Here is a 9,988-nt window from a genome sequence, read left to right on the forward strand (position 1 = left end):
CAGTATACACCACATATTATTCTAGTATTTAATAGATACTAGATTTAATAGTATTTAATAGATACTAGATACTACATTTAATTCTAGTATCAGTATAAACCTAAAAGGACAAAAGCATTAAAATAACTATAGCTATAATAGTAAATGGATATACAATACAAACATATGTAAATCAGCAGCATAAAATGGGGGGATTTAAAAAAGCACAGATTATGTATGTGATGGAAGCTGTTTTGAGCTTAAACTGTTTTGTCAGTAAAATGTTTCAAATAAGCCTCATGGTAACCAGAAAATAAAAACCTATAGTAGATTCACTCAAGAAAGGGGAATCAAAGTATACTTTATGCAAAAGAATGAAATTGGACTGTTCATATGCAAAAGAATGAAACTAGATCTCTATGTTATATCACTCACAAAAATTAAAATGGATTAAAGTCTTAAACATAAGATCTGAAATGGTAAAACTCCCAGGTGAATGCATAAAGAGCTTCTTGACATTGGCAACTATTTTTTTGGATGACACCTGAATCACCAGCAACAAAGGCAAAAATCACAGGTAGGACTGCATCAAGCTAAAAAGCTGCACAAAAGAAGAAGCAAACTATGGAGTGGGGGAAAATATTTGCAAATAATATAAGTGGTAAGGGGTTGATATCCAAAATATATTAGGAATTCACACAACACAAAGGCAAAAAAATAATAAACCTGAAATAATTCTGCTTTAAAATGAGCAGAGGAACTGAACAGACATACCTTCAAAAAAGACATAAATGATGTTGAAATAACATCACTAATCATCAAGGAAAATTAAGTCAAAATGACAATGGCATATCACCTCACAGTAACAACTCTTATCAAAAAGACATTTCAGGTTGCTGCCTTGGCCAGAGTCTGGAGCAGCCGCCGCCCGAGCGCGCAGATCTCAGTTCGCAGCCCGCGCCGGCTCCCATCCCGGCCCGACCCCTACCCAGCCCGGCCAGACTCCAAACGCAGCAGCCACCATGGAGGTGATGAACCTGATCGAACAGCCCATCAAGGTGACCGAGTGGCAGCAGACATATACCTATGACTCTGGCATCCACTCGGGGGCCAACACCTGTGTGCCCTCGGTCAGCAGCAAGGGCCTCATGGAGGAGGACGAGGCCTGCGGGCGCCAGTACACACTCAAGAAGACCACCACCTACACCCAGTCGGTGCCCCCGGGCCAAGGTGACCTGGAGTACCAGATGTCCACGACCGCCAGAGCCAAGCGGGTGCGGGAGGCCATGTGTCCCGGTGTGACAGGAGAGGACAGCTCACTGCTGCTGGCCACCCAGGTGGAGGGGCAGACCACCAACCTGCAGCGGCTGGCCGAGCCATCCCAACTCCTCAAGTCGGCCATCGTGCATCTCATCAACTACCAGGACGACGCTGAGCTGGCCACCCGGGCCCTGCCTGAGCTCACCAAGCTGCTCAATGATGAGGACCCGGTGGTGGTGACCAAGGCGGCCATGATCGTGAACCAGCTGTCCAAAAAGGAGGCATCTCGGCGGGCGCTGATGGGCTCGCCCCAACTGGTGGCGGCCGTCGTGCGCACCATGCAGAACACCAGCGACCTGGACACCGCCCACTGCACCACCAGCATCCTGCACAACCTCTCCCACCACCGCGAGGGGCTGCTTGCTATCTTCAAGTCGGGTGGCATCCCTGCCCTGGTCCGCATGCTCAGCTCCCCTGTGGAGTCGGTCTTGTTCTATGCCATCACCACGCTGCACAACCTGCTGCTCTACCAGGAGGGTGCCAAGATGGCAGTGCACCTGGCAGACGGGCTGCAGAAGATGGTGCCCCTGCTCAACAAGAACAACCCCAAGTTCCTGGCCATCACCACCGACTGCCTGCAGCTCCTGGCCTATGGTAACCAGGAGAGCAAGCTCATCATCCTGGCCAATGGAGGACCCCAGGCCCTCGTCCAGATCATGCGTAACTACAGTTATGAGAAGCTGCTCTGGACCACCAGCCGCGTGCTCAAAGTGCTGTCCGTGTGTCCCAGCAACAAGCCTGCCATTGTGGAGGCTGGTGGGATGCAGGCCCTGGGCAAGCACCTGACGAGCAACAGCCCCCGCCTCGTGCAGAACTGCCTGTGGACCCTGCGCAACCTCTCGGATGTGGCCACCAAGCAGGAGGGCCTGGAGAGCGTGCTGAAGATTCTGGTGAACCAGCTGAGCGTGGACGATGTGAACGTCCTCACCTGTGCCACGGGCACTCTGTCCAACCTGACGTGCAACAACAGCAAGAACAAGACGCTGGTGACACAGAACAGTGGTGTGGAGGCGCTCATCCACGCCATCCTGCGTGCGGGCGACAAGGACGACATCGCGGAGCCCGCCGTCTGCACCCTGCGCCACCTCACCAGCCGCCACCCCGAGGCTGAGATGGCCCAGAACTCCGTGCGTCTCAACTATGGCATCCCGGCCATCGTCAAGCTGCTCAACCAGCCCAACCAGTGGCCACTGGTTAAGGCAACCATTGGCCTGATCAGGAATCTGGCCCTGTGCCCAGCCAACCATGCCCCACTGCAGGAGGCAGCGGTCATTCCCCGCCTTGTCCAACTGCTGGTCAAGGCCCACCAGGATGCCCAGCGCCATGTGGCTGCTGGCACACAGCAGCCCTACACGGATGGCGTGAGGATGGAGGAGATTGTGGAAGGCTGCACTGGAGCCCTGCACATCCTCGCCCGGGATCCCATGAACCGCATGGAGATCTTCCGACTCAACACCATCCCCCTGTTTGTGCAGCTCCTCTACTCCTCGGTGGAGAACATCCAGCGCGTGGCCGCCGGGGTGCTGTGCGAGCTGGCCCAGGACAAGGAGGCGGCGGACGCCATTGACGCGGAGGGCGCCTCGGCCCCACTCATGGAGCTACTGCACTCGCGCAATGAGGGCACCGCCACCTACGCCGCTGCCGTCTTGTTCCGCATCTCCGAGGACAAGAACCCAGATTACCGCAAACGGGTGTCTGTGGAGCTCACTAACTCCCTCTTCAAGCACGACCCTGCCGCCTGGGAGGCTGCCCAGAGCATGATCCCCATGAATGAACCCTATGCTGATGACATGGACGCCACCTACCGCCCCATGTACTTGAGCGACGTGCCCATGGACCCACTGGAGATGCACATGGACATGGATGGGGACTATCCCATTGACACCTACAGCGACGGCCTCAGGCCCCCCTACCCAACTGCAGACCACATGCTGGCCTAGCTGCCCGGACCCTAGTATGGCGCCCCCTCCCCCTGCTTTGCAGCTCTCTCTCCCCCTGTGGGCTGCTGAGACTTGGGCTTCCCTTCCCTTACGACCTCCTTCTCACGGGAGGCCTCTCAGGCTTTCCCTGAAACCCTGGCTCCTTTAAGGGGGAGCAAGCATGGGGCCTCTGGGTGCTGAGCTGCCCCAGGGAAGGCATGCCTTGCCTGCCTTGTTCTATTATCTTTGCTCTGGGCACCGAGTTCCTGCCCCTTCTGTAGATGGCGGGTGGGTGACACAGGAGTGGCACGAGCTTCCAAGGGCCATGGACCTGGCCTAACCCCTGTGTCTGTGTCTGCTCCCTCCCAACCCCCCCAGGTGCGGTTCCCCATCTGAGAGGTTCTCCGTGCAGGTGATGGGGCCAGATAGCCAAGTGCCTGAACCTGGGCAGCAGGGCTGCAACTTCCTGCCGAGCCCCGTGCCTCCAGAGGTCCTCTGGGGTCTTTCTTGGGATAGTGATCTGCTCCTGCTTTTCTGTTCTGGGCTGTGGGTCCAGGGCCTGATACCCCATTCCCACCCCTGAGGCCCTGGCACTAAAACTTAAGACTCGAGGCACCCACCTTGTCCCCGCTCCACCGAAGCTCCCCCCTCCTCCCAGGGTGCCCGTCTCCAGTGGCTTGGGCCCCACAGCTCTGGCTTCTGATTTGGTCACTGAACTCCAACTGTGCTGAGCCCCCGGGATCTCCAGGCCCCAGGTTCAAGGCCAAAAGGCCCAGAAAGTTCAGGGATCCTCTGGGAAGATGGGGGGGAGACATGGAGAGATTGTCCCCGCCCCAGGACACTCAGTTGGCTTTGGCCTCTCCTAGGGGAGCTTGGGGACAGTGCCCTAGAACCCTCCTCCCGCCAACACAACTACCCTAGCTGACCCCCGAGAAGTGCTCTTGGCTGACCCCTCTGGTGTGCGGTGAGGGGCTTTCTCTTCCTCTTCCTATTTCAAACTCCCCACCACTACCTCCTGCACATGGGTGTTGGGGGCTGAGGGAGGTCCCAGCAGAGTTTTATTATGATCGCTTTATGTTTTTGGTTATTGGTTTTTTTTTTTTTTGTATAGACCAAAGCAAAGAAAATAAAACTAACACACTGAAAAAAAAAAAAAAAAAAGACATTTCAGGGCCTTCCCTGGTAGTCCAGTGGTTAAGAATCCATGCTTTCACTGCAAGGGGTATGGGTTCCAAAAGACAGTTAACAAGTGTTGGTGAGGAAAAGAGTGCTCTGGTGCACTGCTGGTAGAAATATAAATTGGTAAGGCTACCAAGGAAAACAGTACAGAAATTCCTCAAAATGTTAAAAACAGCACTACCATAGGATCCAGGAATCCCACTCAGTGTATATCCAGAAGAAATAAAATCACAATCTCAATACCTGCACCCATGTTCATTGCAGCATTATTCATAGTAGCCAAAATATAAAAACAACCTAGGTGTCTACTGACAAAGGGGAAAAATAGAAATAATATATACATATTTTACATATATACAATGAAGTATTATCCAGCCATCAAAAAAGGAGAAAATCCTGCCATATGAGATAACACAAGGTCTATCAGACCTTGAGGGCATTAGGTCAAGTGGAATAAGTCACACAGTGAAGGACAAACACAGTATAATCTCATCTATGTGTGGAATCTAAAAACAGTATAGAATGCTGATGGGCTGAAAGGTGGGGGAAATGAGAAGATGTGGGGCAAAGGATACAAATTCATTCATCAGATGAATAAATTTGTGGATCTAAAAAAGAGCTTGGAGACTGTAGAGTCAATACTATTGTATTATATAATTGAAAGTTGGTATGAGAGCACAGCTTCATTGTTCTCATCATAACAACAAAAAAGTAATTAATGTGAAGTGAAGAATATGTTAACTAACCTTACGGTGGTAACCATTTTGCCATCTACAAGTGTATCAAATCATCACATTTTACACTTTAATCTTACACAATATTATATGTCAATTATATCTCAATAAAACTGGGGAAAATCTCTGTCTTCTTATAGAGCTTATTTTCTAACAGGGACAACAAACATAAAAACAGTTACTTATTACTCCCAGAATGGCAGCAAATGTAAAAACAGTTACTTTTGACTATACAGACCCACTCCCATGTGAAGCAAGCAGATGCTTTACATGATGTGTAATGAAAGTTTTTTTTAAGCAAAGTCTCTGGAAATTGTCCTAAAGGCATATGGCAAAGAGGAAACATTCAAGAAAATCTACTTACGCTCATTAAGCACAGCAGGAGTTTGTGGTATTTGAACCTCAACTACCCCCACCCCTGCCTCCCTAGCTCCAGTCACATGCTATGGCATCTGTCTGGGAAAGGCAGGCTTCCAGTTATTTCTTACATTTCTCCTGCAGCCTCTTGTACAGCCTGCATTGTAGACAAGTGCACCTGAAGAAAAGCCAAGAGCTTCTATTCCCGAACACACTGAGAATACTGAAACCCCAATCACCCCCAATTTGACTATGTTGGGTAGAGGTTCCAAGCCAAAAGGGAAAATGAGAAGACCAGAGGCTACTATGTCCACACAGCATTATCCTTCTAAACTATGGGTGTCACAGAAGAATGCCACTGTCTCCACTCCTACATCTGGGGCATGGCTCAGAGATTTTTGCAAAGGGGAAAAGGCAGAGCATAGAATCAAGAGGTCCTATGCTCTCTCCAAGGAGACTGAAAGCATCATGAGAGATCTAGGCTAAATCATGGAACATGTAGTTTACTAGAAAGAAGCAAGGAAAAGACAAATAAGTGTCTACCTGAGCTCAAAATGCATCTCAAATATTGACCTCAGAAACTTTTCACAGAAAGGCTGTCCAAAGCCAGTCACAAAAAGAGAACCTTGAAAGCAGCAAGAGAAGCAACTTATCACAAATGAGGAATCACCAAGAAGAATATCACTAGATTTTTCACCAGAAACCTTAGATGCCAAAAGGCAGTGGGTGGTATATTCAAAGTTCTAAAGGAAAAACAAAAACACAACAATCTGTCAAGTCAAGAATCCTATATCCTACAAAACTGTCCTTCAAAAATGAGAAGCTAAGACATAGGAAGATAAACAAAGGCTGAGGAAGTTTGTTACCACTAGACCCATCCTTAATAAAATGTGAAAAGGAGTCCCTAAGATAGAAATGAAAAGACACTAGACAGAAACTCAAAACTGTTAAATAAATATCTATGGTAAAGTTAAATACATAAATAATTATAAAAACTAGTATTACTATAACTTTTTGTAACTCCACTTTTTTTTCTATGTTAATATATAGATGCATTGAAAATTATTAGTGTATGTTTTGGGATACATAATGCGCAAAGATGTAATTTTACGACATCAGTAACTGAAAGGGGTTGGAATAGAGCTGTAAAGAAACGGAATTTTCATATCTTATTACAGTTAAGGAATAAATTGAAATTAGAATGTTATTAACTGTAAAGTGTTAAATATAATCCTGACAATAAATGCAAATAAAAGTAGCTATAGAAAATACACAAAAGGAAATTAGGAGAAAATTAAAAACACCAAATACTTTGGCCACCTGATGCAAAAAACTGACTAATTAGAAAAGACCCTGATGCTGGGAAACATTGAAGGCAGGAGGAGAAGGGGACGACAGAGGATGAGATGGTTGGATGGCATCACCAACTTGATGGACATGAGTTTGAGTAAGCTCTGGGAGATGGTGATGAACAAGGAAGCCTGGCGTGCTACAGTCCATGAGGTCGCAAAGAGTCAGACACAACTGAGTGACTGAACTGAACTGAACACTTCACTACAAAAAGACTAAATGGAAGACAGTGATGTAAAAAATAAGGGGAAAAAAGTTCTTAGGCATATAGAGAATAAATAGCAAAATGACAGAAATAAATCCTTTCTTATAAGTGAAATAAATGTAAATGGATAAAACTCTCAAATCAAAAGACAAAGATTGGCAGAAGGATTTTTTATAATGAGCCAATGGTATGCTGTCCTACAACATATTCACTTTTCATCTGAAGACAAAAATGGATTAAAAGTGGGAGGATTGAAAAAGATATTATGTGCAAATAATAGCCAAGAGAGAGCAAAGGTCTCTATACTATCAGTTTTTTTTAAAGGCTTTAAAATTTTAAGAGATAAAGCATTATATTTTATGTTAATAAAAATTGAGAAATACATTGAGATGTACCCCAGTGTTCATTGCAGCACTATTTACAAAAGCTAGGATATGGAAGCAATCTAGATGTCTACCAGTGGATGAATGGACAAGGAAGCTGTGGTACATATATAAAACGGAATATTACTGAGCCATAAAAAGGAACGCATTTGAGTCAGTTCTAATGAGGTGGATGAACCTAGAGCCTATTATACAGAGTGAAGTAAGTCACAAAGAGAAAAATAAATATCATATATTAACACACACATATATATATGGAATCTAAAAAAACGGTATAGATGAACCTATTTGCAGAGCAGCAGTGGAGACACATACAGAACAGACTTATGGACATGGGGGTGGGGAGAGGATGAGAGGATGGGATGAATAGAGAGAGTAACATGGATACACATACACTACCATATGTAAAATAGATAGCCAATGGGAATTTTCTGTATGTCTCAAGGAACTCAAACCAGGGCTCTGTAACCTAGAGGAGTGGAATGAGGTGGGATGTAGGAGAGGTTCAAGAGGGAGGGGACATATGTATCCTATGGCTAATTCATGTTGATGTTAGCAGAAACCAAGGCAATATTGTAAAGCACTTATGCTTCAATTAAAAATAAATTTTGTAAAGAAGTATAGTGAAGTGAAAGTGTTAGTTGCTCAGTCATGTTTGACTCTGCAACCACATGAACTTGTGGCCCACCAGGCTCCTCTGTCCATGAAATTATCCAGGCCAGAGTACTGGAGTGGGTAGCCATTCGCTTCTGCAGGGGATCTTCCAAACCCAGGAATCAGACCCAATAAAAGGTTCAACCCAATAAAAGTTTCAAAAATAATCATTTATGCACCTAATACAGACCATCAAAATAGATGAGGCAAAAATGAACAGAAAAGAAGAGAAATATATAGTTCTGCAATACTGCTTGGAGACTTTAATACTCTATTCTCAATAGGGGATAGAAGAACTAGATAGAAGTAGAGAAATAAAGGATTTTAAAAACACAGTAAATCAACTAGATATAACAAATGTATATAGAAAACTACCAAACAACAGGAGAATACACATTCTTCTCAAGTGCACATGGGACATTCTCCAGAATAGGCTATGTTAGTCCACAAGTTAACTCTCAATAGATTTTAAAAGATAGATATCATAAGAAGTATCTTCTCCAACAACAACAGGATGAAGTTAGAAATCATAAATAGAAGAAAAGCTAGAAAATACACAAATCTATGGAAATTACAAAACACACTTAAAAAACCAATGGGTCAAAGAAGAAATTACAAGGGAAATTGTAAAATACTTAGAGACAAATGAAAGCAAAAACAATATATCAAAACTTATGGATTCCATGAAAGCAATACCTATCAGTAGTTACATTTAAAAATATAAAGGAGCTCAAAACAACCAAACTAGGAGCTAGGAAAAGAAGAACTAGCTAAATTCAAACATAACAGAAAGAAGGAAATAATAACAGAGTAGAAGAAAATAGACAATAGAAAAGCAACAGAAAAATCAGCAAGCTGAAGAATTGATTTTTAAAAGATAAATGAACTTGACAAAACTTTAGCTTGACTAAAAAAGAGAAGGCTCAAATTACTAGTCAGAAATGAAAGTGGGGACATAGCTGCTCATCCTACCAAAATAAAAAGAATTAAAAGAAAGTACTGAGTAATTTATTCCAACAAATTGCATAACATAGATGAAACATTCCTAGAAACACAGACCTACAAAGACTGATTCATGAAGAAATAGGATCTGTGGAGATTGACTCATGAAGAAATAGAGAACATGAGCAAGATAAAGATGGCAAATAGGAGGATGCCAAGCCCACCTTCCTTCACAAACACATCAAAACTACAACAACATATAGAATGACTTTCCCTCAAATCGACTCGGAGACTAGCAGAACAGCTCTTCTACAACCAAGGCTGTAAAGAAAGATCCTTACAGGGTCTGGCAGGAAGGAAGGAGTGACCTGGTTGGGACCCACATCCCTAGTGGTGGACACAGAGGAGGAGCTACATCCCTGAGGAGTGAGAGGTTTGAACTACACATTAGGCACCTCAGCTATGGGGGTCTGATACCAGAAAATATGAGCCTTCTTAGCTTGTTAGGAGATTCTTAGCTGCCTCTTAGTTTGAGGAGTATGTGCACAGTTTTGCTTTACTCCTGGTCACAGCACAGAGGCAGTAGATTGAAAACTGCCTGGGACTCTGGCAGGCATGCCATGACCATCGCAGGGTACCTCCCAGCCTACATCAGGCTCCTGCTCCAGCCCCTCTTGCAGCAATGCTATTTCCCAACCTAAGGTAGAGACTACTATGGCTAATGATAGTGTGCACACAGGGAGGGAACAATTGGGTAATGCCAATTTATCAATAGTAGAAACAGTAGACAGAAAAATCATCAAGGACATAGAAAACTTGCATAACACCATCAACCAACTATGATTTACATGGTCAAGGCTATGGTTTTTCCTGTGGTCATGTATGGATGTGAGAGTTGGACTGTGAAGAAGGCTGAGAGCTGAAGAACTGATGCTTTTGAACTGTGGTGTTGGAGAGGACTCTTGG

The 9,988-nt window shown here is 45.1% G+C and overlaps 1 protein-coding gene across 1 annotated transcript; it reads left to right on the forward strand.

Annotated features, from left to right (window-relative positions):
* The first annotated feature begins 882 nt into the window (after positions 1–882).
* LOC114110852 (junction plakoglobin-like) lies at positions 883–8,293 on the forward strand. The gene is made up of 2 exons (XM_042241131.2): positions 883–3,253; positions 3,597–8,293. The coding sequence occupies exon 1, from the start codon at positions 1,002–1,004 to the stop codon at positions 3,237–3,239; it is 2,238 nt and encodes a 745-aa protein (XP_042097065.1). The 5' UTR covers positions 883–1,001; the 3' UTR covers positions 3,240–3,253; positions 3,597–8,293.
* The last annotated feature ends 1,695 nt before the right edge of the window (positions 8,294–9,988 follow it).

This window comes from Ovis aries, chromosome 25 (genome assembly GCF_016772045.2).
Source record: "Ovis aries strain OAR_USU_Benz2616 breed Rambouillet chromosome 25, ARS-UI_Ramb_v3.0, whole genome shotgun sequence".
In the NCBI taxonomy this organism is placed as follows: Eukaryota; Metazoa; Chordata; class Mammalia; order Artiodactyla; family Bovidae; genus Ovis; species Ovis aries.